Raw genomic sequence first — 20,109 nt, forward strand, 5'->3', positions numbered from 1 at the left:
GTGAAACGAATTTGAATGGCTTATCTTTGTTGCCTGTTTGTACGCAACCAGGGAAGAGCCCCACAGGTTAAGACGCGAGACTTTGTTTTTCTGAAAATCACTTTTTGCGTAGGCATAGCAAGAGTAACATACACTTCAGGTGCAGATGTACAAACCATCTGTAGCTTTTAGTATGTTGTCATGAGTGCTTTTCAGCCGTACTATTGTTGTTGCATGACGCATCAAATTGCGCGTTCTTTAAATCGGGATGCTATCTTGTTTTATAAATTCTGCACTCCTTCCTCAGTTGTTGAAACACGGCCGTTGACGACGCCAATAACGCAAACTGATGATTCAGGAGCGTTACGCCTTTCTCGATCCGAATAAAAGAACTGAAAGACGTCCGTTTGAATAACTTTGATTACCGATTTACTGTAATCAAGGCAGATGCAGCTCTGCCGACACGTCAGTTTGCTTTACTAACTTCGTCACGGACTCATGATTCAATTACTCGCTTATGTCACCTGATATGATGATGGCATGCCAATACATCGACATCACAAAATATAGCTTGCCAAACTTCTCAAAACGTTATCTAACAGGATTCCCCATGCAGTTATCATTGTGCATTCAGTTCCAGAGGCTCCCGAAAATATCACGTTGGCAGAGCAGAAAGAACACAGCTTAAAAATCATGTGGGATCCTCCTCGCCAGAAGAATGGGGCCCTGACAGGATACAAGGTAAATTGTTTTGTTCTTCTCACGTCTAAAAAGTTATTCCTCATATGGTTGTTTAGAGGATCTGACCACTCATCGATTCGTTCGGGTTAATATACCATGAGTGATCATTCTCTGGGCTCCGTAAAGAAACCCTCATGGTGTGACAACTACCGGTTAATTCCCAAGGCGTTGCTTTAATCCGAGGCATCCTTGTAACGAGTTAATGAGTGCGCACCGGCAAGAAAAGAGAAGCAGTGAAATATGGGGGGGGGGGGAGCTAGGCGACGAAAAGGCTTAATGATTTGAAGTATGTTAATTGGATCCAAGCGCTGGGGGTCTGCTACAATAACTGTGCGGCTGATGACTGATGGTGATGGTGGTGGCCCATAAACAATTGCGTATACCCACTTAGGGGTTCGGCCAAGTTGGTCAAGAAGGATTTGTTCTAGACGTGAAAACCAATTGAGACAAAAATAGGCAAGCAAACGGAAGAATTTGCTTGCAGCGTACGACTGGTTTGTTTTTCTTTTTTCCGCACTTAAACATGAGCCGTACCTGAGAAACTTTATGCCACGAAAACCTTCTTAACACCGCTCTTGGGGCGGCGCGAGCCAACCACAGGAGAAAGCTTCCTTAAAGGCGGTCATCTCACTTGGTTTTGTCATCATTTTTAGAATGGGTGGTAAGGTTAGAATTCATTGTCGAAGAAAACAAGTATATCGGTTGTTTTTAATAAGGCGAAGAATGCAATAATCAATTATGCACTAAAGTATACCCTCAATTTATCAAAGTTTCCTTTGCACAAGACAATGTCAGAAGCTATAAACTCTCCTGCTAGTGTCAGTAGCTAATAAAGTTGTCTAACTGAATATTCTTCTTGTTCACACACATTGATATGCTACAAAAGATTTATTCACTGATACGTATTGTGTTAGCTAAAAGGGGTTTCAATAAAGCTATTTTATTAACTCACGCCTACAATAGATGTCCAGGAACCTACTAGGCTTCAGCCATGTATGCTTCTCCTATAAACTTGTTCATACTGTAGAGTTTACACTTTATTTCTGTAGTCAGATGCCTGGTTTCTGCAACCAATTGTTCTGTGAAATCTTTTTCAACGGCGTTGCGACTTCCACTCGACCGATATCAGAAGAAACTGTAAGCCACGTGCACATTTATGCCAATGCAACAAGAATGATGAGGACGACCAAGCAGCCGCAATTTAGCGAATAACTTGTAATTACGCCAATGCATGGGCACCAGGACCGCTTAAAATTTGTCGTTGTGTAGTTATGAGTCGGAAATTTTAATCAATATTCAGTCTTTTCTGTTGACGTTTCTACTGTGCAGGCGAACATCTCTCTGGTTCGTACGTTCAACAACATACTGCCGCATCTTTGGCCTTCAAAGTCACTCGTGCTCAATGCCGCTGACCATCCAGAAGTTTGCTTTCAAAATCTCTTACCTGGATCGACGTATCTCGTTTGTATCGAGGCCAGCACGAATGCAGGTTTTGGAGAAGATGCTTGCCAGAACTTCAGCACCAAGGCTTCGAGTGAGTATCGAATTTTCTCATTGTCAATCCCTTTATTGCTGACTGATCTAACTTAATAGCGATAAAATCTGATGGAAGAACAAAAGCTGAAGGGAAACGAAAGCTTACCGGGTAGGGAGAGCTGCTGCTCCAACGAAACGAAGTCGCTGAAGAGAAAAGTTAGAGTTGTTTGATTTAACTGCTCGAAACCATCTTTAGAATGCGCAAAATAATACCTCTGTCGGTTTAACGATAACTTCCAAGTTTAAGTTGGAATAAAATGTATCGCCATCACAGTACAAAATATTCTCACGAAGCCAAAGATGACGTAGTTGTCTTGAAGGAAAAACAAGTTTATTGGAGCGAGCTTGTGATCCCCTAACAACTCAAAGAATACAGAGGCGGCGAAGCAGCAGTCAACAAAGTGACATGCGCAGGCAAGTGTCGGCGATTTGGATGCCGCGGCGTCTGCTCCGCGGGCATGTTTCTTTCGGCGCGAGCGTTTCTCGAACCGTGGAATTTCACAGAGAACACTGTAGATAAAAGCAGACAATTGTAGGCTAGTGGCGTTAGGAGGAAACATTCTCTCTATCAAGTGAGATAATCCGTGCGGCATAAGAAAGAAATAATGGAACATGCGCTTCACTCGGGACACAGATAACACAGCCCAACGTAGCCGGGCGGTAAAAACAAAACATAAAGAAACAAATCCAATGCATGGTTCGCGGCAATGTCTACATCAAGGTACAAATAGCACTAAGTGTAAAATATGAGTCTCTGGGCAGCGAGAAACGCCTCTTAAGTTCAGTAAAAAAGAGTCGGTGGACCCTTCCCCTACAAAACACCGAATGCATAAAATACCCTAAGGAAGCTTCCGTATGAGCAAGCCAGAATTAGAGCAATTAAGAAAAGAATACAATTCAGATGGGAAGTCGCTGTTTGAGGGATTATGTAAGCATGACAAAACGCCGAGGCAACAAAGGAGCAGGCAATCGGAAAAAGAGAGAGAAATGTTTTTATTTGTCCATCAGAAGCTGATGTAGTGGCCTAGACTCGTGAAAGGCGTCCTAAGTCCGGGATTTCTTGGCTGCGGCTGGATCGAAAGACGGCGATTATGATAGCACGCTTTGTAAAACTCCGTCCTGTTGTGGCCAAGCCCTGCGGTGGGTATGTGCGATGTGTTTATCACGGTGCGGCCTGATCTTTTTCGAGTGTGCAAGCATGTAAAGCTCTAGTCTAACTGTCCTCCTCTAAATATAATTTGATAAGTTCTGCACTAATTTCACAGTATTAGCATCTAGCAAAGTTCACAGTCTATTACATGTTTGCGAGAAATGCTGCGGAAAAAGGTAGCGCATTGTTTTTAAATAAAGTGATTCGTAGAACGCAGCTCGGGACTAAGATTATTAAAATCACGGAGTTGCAACAGGAGCCATAAAAACGCAGTTGCTCAATCATTTGCCTCTGTTGTGATAAAGATGAAAATATTGGGGCTCTAGGACTCGAGCACTGTTAAGGTATGCCTACAAAGCTTTTTAATAACCTTAAATAAAGCCTAATAACCTTAATTAGCCTTAAATAAATTATGGTGTTTAACGTGTTGCAGCTACACCAGGGCAATGTGGCGCGCTGTAGCGAAAGGCTCCAGATTAATTTCGACACCTGGGGATCTTTAAGGTGCACCAAAAACTGTATACACTGGCCTTTATGCTTTTCTCCTCCATCTGAAACGCGGTCACCACAGCTGGGATCGAACTCGCTTCTGAGGGTTTGATCCGGGATCTCAGCAGCACAGGCCTTATCCATTCGACGAAAAGTGTGTACGTACCTTACAGACGGCACACCAATGAATGAAGAGCTGGCGCAAGAAAAGTGACAAAATCGTCGAGGGGGTGTTTGGTGCTATTTACTGACAGTATCACCCGGTGTATTTTGCATGGTTTTCACGCGCACTAGAGCTGGTGCAAGGGTGTTACAAAGGTGAGAAGAGGTGGTGAATGAACATAGAGGTACATCAAAAGTTGTAATTCCCTCTTTAATACTGTCTTGCTCAAATAAATCTGTATTGTTCCTTGCTTAAAGGATACCCCACGGTGGATTATAAAAGTCCTTGCCAGATTTGCGGCGCAGCCAGTATAAGCGAAATTGGAAACTTAAAGGGGCCCTGAAAGGCATTTTGAGCACACTAAATGAACTAGCGCAACCGTTAGATTGGGTCGTCAACGTCCTCTGTGCCAAGTATTACTCTTTTACGCGCAGCGGAAAGCTCACACTTTTGTTGCAAAGTTTGTCGTTTTTTCTCACCCTTCCCTTCGTGTTTTTGGACGCCGCCATCTTCACATGTCTACATCATCGATTCCCAGATGTTCGTCATGAGCTAGACATCCTGCTATTGGGCGGCTTTTTCACGCACTTCCGGCAAAGAGATGAGTCGTCTGCTCAGCGTCGGCTCGCCGGCTGATCTGCCAGCGGAGTGCCGGAGTGCTTGGGCATTTTACGACAAACGAAACAAGTGTAAAACAAACGCTTAACCGTTTGTATTGAATGCAACACGGCCATAACACGACATGGATATTCTCTTACCGGAGTACGTTCCATAAAGAAAGCGTTGAAGCCTCGTGGCACTTCTTTCGTGCAATCGCAGAGAACGCCCTGAGCCGAATGCCCGGGTTTGACGCATACATTTTATTCAACTTCAAAACAATCCAGAGATGCGTTTCTAACGAACACAACGTCACAACATGCGTTGAAAGTCTGAACCACGATTGACAGAGGGTGGGTTGCCTCCTGCCCGTCGTAAATTCGGTACTCACCTCGCGCGCGGTTTTTGGGGACGAACAGCAAGTCACTTAACCCTGGCGCACAAGCCGATGGCTTTTAGCCACGCACACTGCACATACCCCATGCGAGGTTGAGTCGTACGTCGCTCGAGAAAGATAATCCAGACCATGGGAAGCACTATCCACCCGCAGAAGCACAACGTCGCATTTCATCGCGAAACAAAGGCGTCCACAGCACACACACCATCGCCTCCTGTAATGCCAAACGCATCTCGCATCTTCCCTATGGGAGTGAGTGGTACGCCTGCAGTGCCCACATGTCGCGAAGTGGGGCCCCAAGCTGAACCGGGATCACGCAACCGTAACTGACTTCTGGAGTGGTTTGTGCCTTGTTGCCAAGGCAACCGATGTTTGAGATTGTCAAAGAAATGGCGCTCGCTCCAGCGCTAGAAAGCTCAGAGCCGCGGCGGAGCATGTTTTGCCAACGTTGCCGCTCTCCACCACGCGTCGCCCCAAGCTGAACTGGTCACATGATTGAAGCGTTTTGTGCACGGCTTCTGTATCGGTTTAATATGACTTTTTCACATGCCTCCGGCAGGAATTACCACCGCCGCAAAATAAGGCCCGGCACCAGCGGGGCCACATCTGATACGGCGCTTTTTGGATAAACAGTGCGCGGTGCATCAACGGAACGAGCGCACGACCCTCCCCGTGCGGCTGCGAGTTCGCCGCCGATAAAAAGTCATGTGCCGCCAGCAACGTACACCGCGAAAGGGCAAGGCTAGGCCGCCGCATACATGCGGCCAGATTTTTCGTTCGCTTTTCCAGCCTTGAGCGGAGTGCGGGATTCATGGTGTCAACAAAGCTTGCCCGTAGCAGACGACAGTCTGAGCAGCGCAATAGCGGAAGTACGTCACCGCTGCGGAGCGCAGCATCATGGGAGGCAAGGCTCGCGCGCCGTCAACAGCCGAGAGTAAGTCGAAAGGAGGAGGAAACGCGGAGCGACGATAATGTGCGGTTTTCGATTTACGATTTTTCAGCTAATACTCATCGCTTTAACAAAATTCTTGCGGGAGGAGATTGCAAATACATTGCTTTATTTGGGTACATGTACATCCATGCATCGGCGGAAGGTATTTCAGGACCCCTTTAAAGAGACGACTAAATGATCACAAAACGACGTTGCTAACGGTCGCACCCAGCTAAACGACACGTCAGAACACCACAAAGATACTGGTCACGACATCGCTTGGGACTCGGCCAGAATCATTGCCACCAAGGAAATATTATCAACGCACCTACTCCGAGAATCCGTCCGCATCCAATCTGAACTCCGCACGCTCTTAAGAAATCGGACATGTGGGCCCATTCCTACGAAAGCGTGTGTTTTTGAACGTTCCACGCATGTATAAATATGTCCGAGCCGCTTTTAGTTTCATAAATGAACAATGGATCCGTAAGGGCCCCGAAATATCATTTGTTTTTACCTTGTTGTTCTTCTTTTTGGCGAGTGTCAGCTTTATCATTTGTTTTTACCTTGTTGTTCTTCTTTTTGGCGAGTGTCAGCTTGTTCCAGCATTGCTTCTTATTTACAGCAACTGAGAGTTCCCTTTTAGTTACAAATACCTTAAGTTAAAGCTAGAGCTGCTTCCATCCAGCTGATGACTTTGATGTGCCCAACCCCAGTGTTGACCACAGGTGTTCGCTAAAAAGTCCGTTGATGTATAAAGCAAGGAAGCCTACAAGTGACTATTAGAAACAATATTACCTGTACCGATGAATGGTATTGTAACATCGGTATTCAACTGATATGTTTGAAGACTTTCATTTAGAAATAATGCAGCGCATTTGTAATCGCACCTGAAGCCACTGCTGAACCTTATCAGAAGACAAGAACAATTTCTAATTTGGCATTTTTGCGCTGTTGCCATGCTTGCATGTTTGTTCCCAATGTGGATCGAATGTCTGTTGAAAACCTTGGAATTATTATCTCTCGGTTTTCAGCTTCCGAGTCGCCGCACAATTTTAGGTCTACGATGCAGACAGAAGACAGCCTGAAAATTCAATGGGATCCTCCCCACCGAGCGAACGGAGCCATCACAGGTTACACGGTAACGACATTTCCTGCTTTGTATGTGAGCAACGCGAACAGCACAGTGGTTCAGACATTTCAAGTTTCAAGTTTCAAGCCTATTTTCCAACATTACAGTGTTGGGGGTTCACCAGGCGAAAAAGCGGCCAGCTACCACTTGAAGGGTGCCTGGCAGCCCGTAAACACAGCAGCTGCTTGGCAACAGCAAAAAGCATACACACGCTAGTATATACGGGAAATGAACAGATGTATACACATGTAAAACACACCTATATACGAACAACAATGTATAAGTGTGCACACTCTTACGTATGTTCCTTGATAATAATCATGACATACATTAAGTAACAATAGAAAAAATGCATAGACACAATAAACACAATTCTGAAATATAACAGAGCCAGCTATACCTTATCTAAGGCATGTGACACTTCACTGTGTGAAACAAAAAGAAAGCAAAACAAACAATAAAAAACAACACAAGAGCACAAAAGTAAGAGTGATTTAATTCTGCATCATGACTTCACACAAGAAAAAAAGGCCTACTTTTCACAGTTTCTAGAGCTACGAAATAAAGTTCCTTATTTGTAAAACAGGATCCGAATTTCTGAAAAACAGGTCTACGAAGAATATTCAACAAAAACGAAAATCACTCGCTAAGAGGAAAACAAAGAATAACATACAGTTCTTTAAAGCTTTGCACATCTGAACTGACGGAATAGCAGGAGAGGTTGTATAGTTACTGTCTGTAACTTGAGCGCACAAAAAAACGATGACTGAACGAAAAAGACCTGAAGACCGGCGCAGACTAACTGGATTTTTATTCATCACTCACCATATATATACCCTCTTTGACAACACCCGCGCATAATAAAATGTAAACACAAACACAAGAAAAAAGCACTTGACACTATACATTACCTCATGTCATCTAACAAGTTAATTTCCTTATCGGGCAGGGCTACTGACGGTTGACTTATGCATGGTTTCTTTATTTTAGACATTTTCCGGGCTTACACTAGCTCTCTTGTAGTCCTATCTTGCTGGTGGAACACGTACAAATTTTTAGAATGCAGAAAACGCGTTGTATACAAGATTCCGTTCACATGTGAGCAAAGGTACGTTGTTCAAACGAGTAGGTGCGCAAATGTAAGGCTCACAGAACATATATCCAGCCTTATAGGTCTGGCATACACGCACCTGGCTGCGCATAGTGCAGAGTGCACAACAAAAAAGAGCGAGCCACTGCTTGAGCAAACGACGGCGGAGTTCCACTGCCAGTATAGGACTACAACAGAGATAGTGGAAGCTTGGTAAATGTCGAAAATAAAGGGAACATGCACAAGTCAACCGTCAGTAACCCTGTCCGATAAGAAAATTAAGTTGTTAGACGACATGGGATAATGTGAAGTGTAAAGTGCGTTTTTCTTGTGTTTGTGTGTATGACATGACAGGTACATATTTGATCATGCGCGGGTGTTGTCAAAGAGGGTATATATGTGGTAAGTGATGAATAAACATCCAGTTGTTTGTCTGCGCTGGTCTGCGGGGTTTTTTTTAGTCCTCGTTCTTTTGTGCGCGGAAGTTACAGCTGGTGTCACTAGATAAGATACAGAGTGCCGTCACTGAAGCACACAAGTGAGCAATGGAGGTCATTTTGGTGTTTATCAGTGTTGCCAGATTGCCGATTCCGTGGCCTGACCACTAATCTTGACGAGGTCATTTATAAACAACACTGCCAAAGACGCAGCAACATGACATTTTAGGACACGCTTCCGCAGTTGAACTGCTGCGAAGCGCGTTATCTTTTATTTGCGTTCGGAACCACGCCAGTCACGCGCAGCCGCAGAGCAGGGAGGAGAAGCTGCGACTACCAAAGTTGACCGACAGAAAACGCATAAACAAAACAAATGGCGATGCCCATGAGCCGTTGCAGTGTAAAGAAATGTCACATGATGCCAACCGACCACTGATCAAAGCGGGGGCACGAAACAATGAGAGAAAAGAGTGCCGATACTCTGTAGTCTTCTCTAGTGACACTAGTTACAGCCATGAATCGTTACCAACCAGCCCGTGTTTCAGTGTTATTGTATTGTTTATCTACCAATTAACTCCCAGCAGAAATCAAACAAACTTTGCGTCAATACTCACCTGAAGCAAAAGGCTGTTATCTGATTAGGTACCAAGTGTTTATTGATTGGCATTATTTTAGCGAATACCAATAATGTTTCCATAGGTAAACGAAATATTTCGAGAGCTCTGGAATATATTTATTGTGTTACGTGAAAGTTTTGAAGCACCTCTTGAGTTTTTATTTAAGCACATGCGACTGCAAGTCAGAATGAGGCTGGGCAGATCGGCAATATGACAGCCTGATGATCTGTTTTTCTGAGGGTGCCAGCTGATTTCGTAATTGACAGTGGTCTACTTGCATAACGGGGTAGCATATCATATGCTGGTCACCGCCAGATCTTGTGTACACCTTCTTCACCCCATCATGCATGTCACCTGTCTTCGTTCTATCTCTTCATTTCGACTGTCACAGTTAGGTAAGCTGGCAAATAATTTGGAAAATCTTTCTACATTGGTAGCCAGGCTCGGAGCCGCGCTGTACAGCTTTTACAAAATAAATTATTATTTTCTCTTTTCTCTTTTCACTTCCCAGGTAAATTCATGTATAGTCGACACGTTCAATGATGTGCCAGAAAAATCATGGTGCCCAAACGTAGTCGTTCAGAATGTTTCTGCCACCACAGAAGTGTGCCTTCAGGACCTAGTTCCGGGGTCCACATATCGGATTTGTGCTCAGGCCAACACCATTGCTGGCTTCGGAGAGGCCGTCTGTGACAACTTTACTACCAACACTTCAGGTTAGAATTTTTTCACCTTCTTTACTGCGTGTCATCGTTCATGGTTTAAATGTCAGGTTTCAAGCTTTCAAGTATTATAATCGGTGCAGAGGGTCGTAGTGCGTGTCCCCTGGTTAATTTGGGCACCCGCTAATTCCCTATAATATTTAGCACGTGCCCAGGTTTTATTAAAATGTTGCACAAAACAATTTTATAACGCAACAAAGTCGTACGCGTGCCGCCATAGTTCTGTTTTCTTTGATCTATCGGACACCAAAAGTTAATAGAAAAACCATGACACCTTGCTTTATTTCGTAAGAGGTATTCCCAAGTGGATACGGTTTGGTGTGGGAAAAGACGGTTCAAAATGTCGAATGTTATATTCTTGCTTTTTATGCTTGCAATGTTGGCAAGCCAAAAGCAGGCGGACATCACTACCACGGAATTACAGAGAAGGTGCACTTTCCAGAACAAAATTAATTCCAGTACAGTCGCAACCTGAATAAATATCGAAGCCACGCTACCGCAGCCAGGTATAAATAGATGCGCAAATGATATCAGAGTCCTGCCGCTGGATGATGACAAAAGGTTTACTGTTAACTTATCTGCAGTTTGGACGTGGGCGCGCATGTTCTTGCTTCACTGAAAATGACTTCAAAAAACAATTGTAGGTCTGGTGCCCTTTGCCGGATACGTACATTTTCCTCCCCGTTGTCTACTTCCCTTCCATTTCCTTCCCACTCCCTCCATCCCCTCCTCCCCCACTCTAATCTTCCGCTGTCTCACCTGTTCCCCCGTTTTTCTTTGTTGTTTCGACCTCTCCCGGTGTAACGCAACAAGCCCGGGTGTCCGCTGGATACATCACACGGCACTATATGTGCTAAAACAGTGACGTAAGGGTTAAGTGGCCGTTTGCCCAATGCACTGCCCTGCGAAGCTCCGTAAGTAGAGCATTAGACGAATAATGTATGAATTCAAAATCTTGCCTTTTAATATCACATGCAAAGCGATCCTACAAATAGCATACAAATGCAATACATGCCACAGTTATGGGGTACGTCACAGTTATGGGGTATGGGGTACGCCACAGTTATGGGGTACGTCATGGAAACTGCACATAGTTTCCATGACGTACCCCATCAAAAGCCTTGAAGAAGTCCAAAAGGAAAATTTCTATTTGAAAGCATTGGTTCGGCAGGCAACTGTAGCCTATAAATCAGTTGTGGGGTTCGGCAATGGCTCTTCGTGAAGCTGTATCGATGAACTGAGAGGGAATTTTTTTTTTGTAGAACTTCGTAATTACAACTCACAACTGCGGGATCTAAAAGCACAGAACATCTATTAGTGAAAGAAACAGGCTGGTAAAAATAGCGGGTCAGCTGTTTTATTGGTGAGCCCCAAACGAACTACACGGGAGTAAGATGTTATATCTTCAAAAGCCATTTATGGGAACATCCTCGAAAAAATTGAAGGCATGTGTTGCATTTGGGCGTTTTACTCCCCGTATCAGCACTTTTGAGGAGGGCCACAGAATATTTACTCTCCATATCAGCTGAGGACGGCCACAGAATATTTCAGACCACCTAGGGCTTCTAAATTGCCCTTAAATATTGACACACTGGCATTTTAGTTTTTGTCCCATCCCATACGTGGAATAAAATAAATGTTGTTATGGCACAACATTTTAAAATGTAAAATATGCAAAATTACGGGCTATGTAGGACGCTTTACTGGGAAGTGAGATCGCAAATCTAACTTCAGGTGTGCGGAAGCCCAAGAGAACAGATTGTAAATTTACAGCTAAAGACGCTGACACAACCACGAATCAACGGTAGGCACCTCCCGGAATTTTCCAGAATCGTAAAACAGCGTAATACTGTTATGCGGAAGGGCACATTATAGTTGAAAATACGGGTGAAAACATGTGGAATGTTATACGAAGGCTATTAAACGCCATCGTTTACACGACGCATGCATGCAAAAATAACCAAAAAACGTGTAACCGTCAGCTTGTAGAAAAAATTCAAAATGCTGTTTACGTAACCTAAAATTTTATTTCGTGTCACTACATCAAAATGACAAACCAACGCAAAACGTGCGCAGGCTCAAAAGCATTGCTCTTCAGTAGAGAAAGTTGTCGCTGCATCTATGCACGTCAAGCAGTTGACTTTCCCAAAAATAAGTTAGGAATAAAATGCATAAGCGCTGCATGTGCATATGTTGCATGTGCGTAACAATTTATTTACCTGGTAAAAATTCGGGTAAAATTTTACTTCGGTAAAAATACTCATGCAAACATTTTGAAATACGTTCATGAAATTAAACACGCTTAATTTGACACGAGAGCATAAAGAGCCTACTGGGCTCAAGAAGGATTCTACATTGCAACAAATACGGAATGGCGGTAGGGGTATGCGTCCAGCAATATACTTCAAAACAATAGATTAGCCGCATCGAAAGAATCTTTAAATGACTGGCAGTCCACAGTATTCGTGTGTTCGGAGGTTTTCACCACACTCTTTATACAATGTTTGGTCATCATAAAATGCGAGTAAATGCCTGTTCATAAAATTGGTAGAAACCACCCACGATTTTGCGCAATCTCTAAATGAAAAGGGTCAAATTGATGCAGTTTGCCTTGATATGTCAAAGGCTTTTGATAAGGTTCCCCACGCGCAGCTTATAGAGAAACTAGTACACCTCGGCGTAAATAAGAAGTTGATAGAGTGGCTTAAATCGTACCTTTCTAACAGGACACAATTTGCTTGAAATTAATGGTGTGAAATCCCGTGTTTTAAGGGTGACTTCTGGGGTTCCCCAGGGCTCCGTGCTCGGCCCGGTGCTCTTCTTGTGCTACATCAACGACATTGCAGAAACAGTTTCACCTAATATTAAGCTTCGCCCGTTCGTAGACGATTGCCTTATATATTCAAGAATAACTCATCGTAAAGATCAGATGGCTCTAAACGCTGCACTCAATAATCTGGGCGACTGGTGCAATAAATGGAAAATGAAAGTTAACTATTGCAAAACCTCGTACATGACAGTCACAAAAAACGTAAAAAATGTGTTGGCGTTTTCCTACCGATTAGGCGGGCATGAGTTAGAGCGAGTAACGCATTTTAAATACTTGGGTGTCACCCTATCTGAAGACTTTAGTTGGAAAACTCACATTGATCACTTGTGCAGCGTTGCAGAAAAGAAGCTGTGGTTTTTAAGAAGAAAATTAAAACTGGCATCAACCAAAGCAAAGCTTACGGCATATTTGACGCTTGTGCGGCCTACGCTAGAATATGCGAGTATTATATGGGATCCGTATAGGAAATGCCAGATTGATAAGATAGAAAAAATATAATCGCGAGCAGCTAGCTTTATTCTGTCGAGATTTAGAACCACTGATTCGGTTAGTGACATGCTAAGCCATCTCAACCTACCTACCCTTTCAGACCGACGAAGAATAGCTAGGTTGAAGTTTCTTTTTATGCCAAAAAACAATTCCCTAAACTTAGACACTAGTCCGTATTTAAAACCTAGGAACACTCGCACCGTCAGGGGTAGCCATGCGGGCCAGTTTCTCGCAATTCTCGCAATTTCTCGCAATTAGTTTTAAATATTCGTTCCTACCGGGAACAATAGAAGACTGGAATGCACTTCCACAGGCTGCAATTTCCGCAGTCACGGTTAATCAGTTTGAGTTGTCCCTGCTTCGTCATTACTCACTTATAAGTGATTGACAGCTGCTGTAACGTTTTATTCGTGTGTTCTTGCATTTCGGGGTGCTTCTGTCTTGCGCACGCGCTGTGCACATGTTTCTTGGTGTAGTTCCTGCGCATTCTAGTGCAGAACACTTGCTGCGCCGCTTGCATGCGGGGATGTTGCTTGGCCGATGAGACCCCGTTGTTGAACACGTGTTGCTTGTCTTCATTGTCGCTATACGCCTTGAGCGCTGCCTGTAGGGGCGCCACTGAAATCCACCTAGCGGCTCGTTTCTAAAGCAGCCGCGGGAGTCTCCCTCCGGCTCTCCACTGACGCCACTGCTTTTGCGGCACGTTCACGACTGAAATTTACCGTTTGTGGGCGTTGGAAATCCATGTTTACGTGAAGAAGTCACTCTGTTCGCAAATGGGGTGTGTTTAAGAGAGCGTCATTGTTTCTGACGCGATCCTAGTGCGGTACATTCAGCCTGCATAAGCGCCGGGTGTGTGTCACAGGCGAGCGTCGCGGAACCGGCGCATGCATGGAACTGATTGTATACGTTACACTGCCCTGAAATTTACTTACAGTGTTTCTGATGGAGGCGAAAAGCAAAAACGCCCGTGTGTACGAGATTTCGGCGCTCGCTATAGATCCTCAGGTAGTCAAAATTAATCCAGAGCCCTCCACTACGGCGCGCCTCATCGCCTGCGTTGCGTCGGCGCGTTAAACCCCACAATCAATCAAATTTACCAACAGTGTCTCCGTAACCAGCGTTTCCTCAGATGTTCATGCTACGGCTATACACTACTATGTAAATCGGTTTTGTGCGCTTACATAATCTAGCGGAGCACTCATACCTGACAGCAGGCCAGTTACGCTTGCTAATATCATACCTCATTTGTTGGTCACCACCACTTAGAAGCACGTGTGTCTTCATTCGGCGAACATTCCACGAAAGTACGATGGATAATGCAGAATTATACTCGGGGATCCAGCACACGACAAAGAGTAGTCTTGTCGTGAGGTGAGCGCGAATAAACATTCGTCTGCTACATATATCCTCCGCGAGCAGCGCGGAGATGGGCTTAGAATATAATCCGCTTCCGCGACTAAACGCTTCTTCGAAACACCGTCATATGGCACAGGGAGCCTGCAGAATAAAGCACAAAAAGAAATCAGAGGGCGTTATCAGATACCACACTCTTCCTTCGACACAAGCTTTCATCGCTTGTGCACTGCCTCCTGCAGTGTATACTTCCAAAAATGCGTCCACGGAACGATCAGCTGTTCGTTGAAGTCGAAAAACAAAAAGGAAAGTGAACGTGAGATTTGTGTGTGAGATTGTGACGATATATATATTCGAAACGAAGCCGCATTCGTTGTCCGTGCTGCAAAACGAAACCAACCTCTTACTGCGCCAGTTTCAGGTCTAAGCGAGGCGACAATAGAATTCATTTGTGCTTGTATTCGGAGAGCACAGTGGTAATATGCTGCAGACGTCGCCGACGCCCGGAAGGGCGGCGATGAAGCGCGCAGAGCCGCGCCCCGCGGGTAGCTCTTGTTGGCGTTTGAGTATACTCCACGAAGACGCAGATGGTTTTTAAGTTACTTAAACGTACTCTTTGTTTATAGACGTCACCCTCACAAGTTTTATAGAGCGGGAAATGCTAAAAGAAGCGAAATTGAACCAAAACACTGCACGAGCCCGAATCAGCCAGGCAGCGCAAATCCCGCAAACACCGCGGAGAAGCGGCGGCAGGCGGCGCAGCGATCGCGAAGCTCGCGGCGTATAGCTTGCCACTGCGTGCAAATGGTATCTGTGCTCAAATTTGGTCTTGGTTTTGTGTATGAAAATGCGTCTTTGTATCGGGCTGAGAAGCTTTGTTAGTGTTATTTGTTTTGTTGTCTACCACCCTGTAACGGCCCCACTGGGGCTAACAATATTATTAAACAAACAAATAAATAAATCTGATTGTTTCCCTGCAATTGTCGATACATAGTCTTGCTGCATAAGTCTGTGTTTTCCTTGCGTTGTCTAGGAGTGTCTTCGCGTCTGGGCTTGGCACTTCATGACCCGTGCCATGTTTGCTGAAGGGTAGAAAACCGCGTGATCTGGCGCCATACTTTCCAGAATTATGTGCACTCGGTATACAATGCATGCCCTAATTGCGGAACTGAGCGAAATTTCGTAGCCACGTACAGTCCTACAGAAAGCAAATACGAACCGCGCAGCGCACTGCCGAAGATACTGGTGGCGACACTGATGGCGCTACCTGGCAGCGGCCCTGGGAAACACAAATGCATGTGCACCCCCGGCGCTGCCAGGTTCCGCCACCAGTGTTCTCGGCGGTGCACTCCGCGGTTCGCACTTCATTGCTATCGCAAAAATTAAGCATCCATGCATATCTAATAAACGAACACTGAAAATATCACTGTTATATGACGTTTTCTCTCACATATGCGTAATGATTAGTTTTCGTTCAACAATGCTGACAACTATCAACGTTACCACCAGATTTATATGCTTAGAAACGGCTTTGTCTATATAAACATCTCGTTAAACAACTGCTTTAGCTTTGGCCGAGCGGCTGAATCGAGAGATAGACAGACAGACAGACAGACAGACAGACAGACAGACAGACAGACAGACAGACAGACGGACACACATACAGGCATGCCAAAATATCAGCCTTCAAGTAGCCCAGGAAAGACAACCGTCTTTATAAAAGTGGCGCAGCCATTGATAAGGTTACAAGTATATTTCGTCATGCAGCAAAAACGCACCCAGTCTTTTCATGTGCCATGCCCATGGTAACTCTTTACAACGAGTTTTTTAACGTGTTCTTCACCGTGTGTAGACCCCACTTGTAAGTTTAGGTCACTTAACTATATCTGTGTTGAGGTGTTCTTGACAGAGTGCAAGAAATAGACCGGGAAACGTTCATCTTAGCTGTATGATGAGATTTTTTTAGGCTTGGTGTCTGGGGACCCATTCAAACGTTGGCGCCTGGCTTCAGGGTAACGGAATTCTTCGCGTACACTGAGGACGGGTTATTAAGACAAAAATTTCATGGAGGAATATCCGATACTGCATAGGTACGCAAACATCGTAATGTTGTGTTTTTATCCTACTCATTGCCGGGCTTGAGCTTATGTATTATTATGCACTTTCTCAAAACCGATGGGGTCACGTGAGCTCCTGGGCCTTTTCAAATGCCCAATAAAGATTCTGCATATTTTTAAATGCCTCAACATTTCCACAATGGTCGTTGGTGGGACTAACGGTAAAGGTGGTACTTACGTATGCGTAATATTCAGTTCCAGGTGCTTCGGAAGGTCTTTGGACATTGGAGAAGAAAGAACACAGCCTAAAGTTTATGTGGGATCCACCACGACAAAAGAACGGAGCCCTCAAAAGCTACAAGGTTTGAGACCAAGTGTAGTTAGGTCACCAACGTGCACTAATTTAGCAACGTGAACCATTGGCTTCAATTCCATGAGTGGAGATAGTTCATTGGTTATTTACTATAAGTCGAAACATTTTTGCGTAAGCTCAAACACATAGAGATAATTTGATTATTAGAATGATGCAATGCTACTAAATCCTGAAAAATAATCACCCGCGAAGTTCTGAGCAAAGCACTCGCCCTGTATGTGGTTCCATACATACGTTCTGGCCATCTCCTTAGCTTAGATCCGACTACAGAAAGTTACGCATGACAGTTTGAGTATGTAATTGTTTTTAGAAATACCTTGCTAAGTGTTAATGGCATTGCTGTTGCTAGCAATCATTTGCTCGTACGTGCCAACGCCAGGATGCGTACTAGTCGGGCTGATAAAGATTACCCACTTCTGAATGACGATGAGGTGACCTTTGTCTTTTGATGTGATTTAGATTATTATGAGGAATCATGATCATTTTCGTACGGGATGCTTATCAAATTCGCCGTATTAGGTCAGGAAGACGTCCTGCCTCTCCCGAGATACAGCAGCGAATCAGCTGACTGTTGAAGGGTACGTCTTTACTCCTGGGCAGGATCGTGTTATCACAGTTTTCCTCAGGAGCGAGAGCAATAGGTTGTCGATTAAAATTGAAAGCGTTATCCCTATCCCTCTCCTCAAAATTTACGATACTGTACCATCCTTTTCTCATAACAGTTATTAGGGGATAAAAGAATGCTGCTAGTTTGCTTGCATGCCACCATCTCTCATCACGTGCCATCATTCTTTGAGACATGTTGAAAAATAGAATTAAACACAATTTTCCCCTACCTCTGTACCCAATAGATAAATTCATCTCTAGTCCACACGTTCAATGACACACTGCTCGATTCGTGGTCTTCAACGTCAGCCACTCTGGATGCCTCGGTCCCACCAATTATCACGTTGTCAGGACTGTTTCCTGGTTCTACGTACCTCGTGTGTGTCCAGGCCAGTACGATCGCTGGAGTCGGAAAGGCCGTTTGTAAAAACTTCACCACCAAGGCTTCACGTGAGTATGCCGCTTCCGCCCGGTAGGATAAACTTTGGAAATATGCTTGTGCAACCTGGTTGCATGCGGAGAAATAGGTGGCAACCGACCATATTTTTTCTTCATCTGCGCAGGTCTGTATTGGTGGACCATAATTTTAATCGATAAAACAAAAATATGCGTAGCTGTTCTGCAATAATACCTAATATAAACCTGTCAACTCAAGCGGAACGCAAGTTCCCATTTCACCTTGTTTAGTTCATACTTCTGAGTAATAAATCCTAGCACGTACTTAATATAAATTAGACCAAGACAACTAGCGAGCAGTCAGCTCCGAAACGACGTCAAAATTTGAACCCTTTATCTTAATGAGCAAATTATTAGTCAATGTTTCGAAGCATCAAAATTGTAATCTGCGACTTTTCTGTCTGCGACTTTTATGGAGCCATGTATCGCAGATTGAGAAAGTATCTCGTCAATTGTATAGTTTTTACCCCTCTTGCACTTTGCTGCCTTATGAAGACTAAGATTTGCGCCCAGCAAGGCATTTTTATTGAGTGTATTGTTATTTCTCTTAGCATATTTATTGCAGGTGGTGTAAATGCTATGCTTAAATTACAACATGTTCTACTTTTAGAACCAGTTCCTCAGGTGGAGCCCATTGCGAAAATAAGCGGACACGGTGAAGTTACCGTGGTCGTGAGCCCTATCGACTACGCCAAAGGTCCAATAACGTACGTATTCATGCCTGTAATGCACGCAGAATATAGGTATGGCCACTCAGTTTTTGTTAGGATAAGCCATGCAAAATTTGTGTCACGAAACAAACATTTCGTATGATGAACGAGTTTGTTCTAGGGAAAATAAACATTATACTCAACCATTGCCAAAAAATGTTATTTCTAGTAGGAGAGATCCGGAAAATAAAATAGTGCATACAATATATAAAATATTTGTTTAACTTCGTAAATAGTTTGTGAGGTATACCTTCAATAATGGGAGCACAACAAAAGGCATCAACTGAAATCTGTGTCACGCTATAAAAAACTTGACCGCCCTTTGTGAACAAAGTTAACGAAGCGTATGAATTATGCAGTTAAAGGGACCCCGAAAAGCTTTGTGAAGGTGACAATCAAATGCATGCAGGTGGTAGAACACATAACGGGGGATTTTTGAGCCAAGTGTGAGCCCCATGCGTTGCACGGATAATTTGTAAACAATTTTTGAAAATCGCCTTTCTCAGCCGATGAGCGCGGCGCCGCAGCGAGCCGACCGCGGCTGACTCAACGGCAACCGCGGCTGACGCAACGGCGATCGCGGCTGACGCAACGGCGAAGGCGCTCCCTGATTCGCCCAATCGCCGGCGAAGTCGGCCGCCGGCGGCGTTACTGCCATTGGCTTCCGGCTGCTCTTCCTCCTCCCTGCGCGATCACGAGGCAAAGGCGGGTCCGCAGCGATTGACGCGTGCCTAGGCGCAGGAATGTAGCTGGCGCAGAACGGAAGTCGAGCGTCGCGATGTCACATGGCTATTGCCAGTGTTTCCAGCTGCTTTGAAGGAAGCAGAGAGGGAGGAGGAGTCGATCGGCAAGTGGGGAGAGGTGCATTTAATTGCTTCTGGCGCAGCTAATACTGAATGTAGATCAATAATTCCAACGGCATTGCATCGCTATATTGGTGCTACACGACAATACAGGCATTTTGTATCTTTTACAGAAGGCTTTTCTGGGTCCCTTTAACAAAGATTGCGGGAGCTTTTCTTGCACTGGCTCACTGAGTATTCCTCAAGGGTAAATCACATCTGTGCTTAAAATTGTTTCACAACCACATCTCTTTTCTCATTTGGTAATTTTTTGAGACGGAATTTCACAAAGGCTGCTGCAAAAGAAACTATTACGTTGCCTGTACGGAGGCGTCGATTGGAAGCGTGCCAATTTTTTACGTTTAATAGACTGGGGATTGAAGGCCTGGGTTAAAATGTGTCAGTTTCT

The 20,109-nt window shown here is 44.5% G+C and overlaps 1 protein-coding gene across 5 annotated transcripts in view; it reads left to right on the plus strand.

The window, feature by feature from the left end:
- Positions 1 to 20,109, plus strand: part of LOC144162834 (phosphatidylinositol phosphatase PTPRQ-like) — a 179,592-nt gene that overhangs the window by 141,966 nt on the left and 17,517 nt on the right. For all 5 annotated transcript variants that reach the window (XM_077693513.1, XM_077693517.1, XM_077693516.1 and 2 more), the window contains 7 exons: positions 614 to 720; positions 2,050 to 2,254; positions 7,018 to 7,124; positions 9,771 to 9,975; positions 16,969 to 17,075; positions 17,938 to 18,142; positions 18,759 to 18,855. In XM_077693513.1, coding sequence (XP_077549639.1) covers positions 614 to 720; positions 2,050 to 2,254; positions 7,018 to 7,124; positions 9,771 to 9,975; positions 16,969 to 17,075; positions 17,938 to 18,142; positions 18,759 to 18,855 — 1,033 coding nt within the window. The remainder of the gene's footprint in view (positions 1 to 613; positions 721 to 2,049; positions 2,255 to 7,017; positions 7,125 to 9,770; positions 9,976 to 16,968; positions 17,076 to 17,937; positions 18,143 to 18,758; positions 18,856 to 20,109) is intronic.

The sequence above is a fragment of the Haemaphysalis longicornis genome, unplaced genomic scaffold (genome assembly GCF_048455015.1).
Source record: "Haemaphysalis longicornis isolate Haplotype H1 unplaced genomic scaffold, Haemaphysalis longicornis Haplotype H1 scaffold_12, whole genome shotgun sequence".
Lineage (NCBI taxonomy): Eukaryota > Metazoa > Arthropoda > Arachnida > Ixodida > Ixodidae > Haemaphysalis > Haemaphysalis longicornis.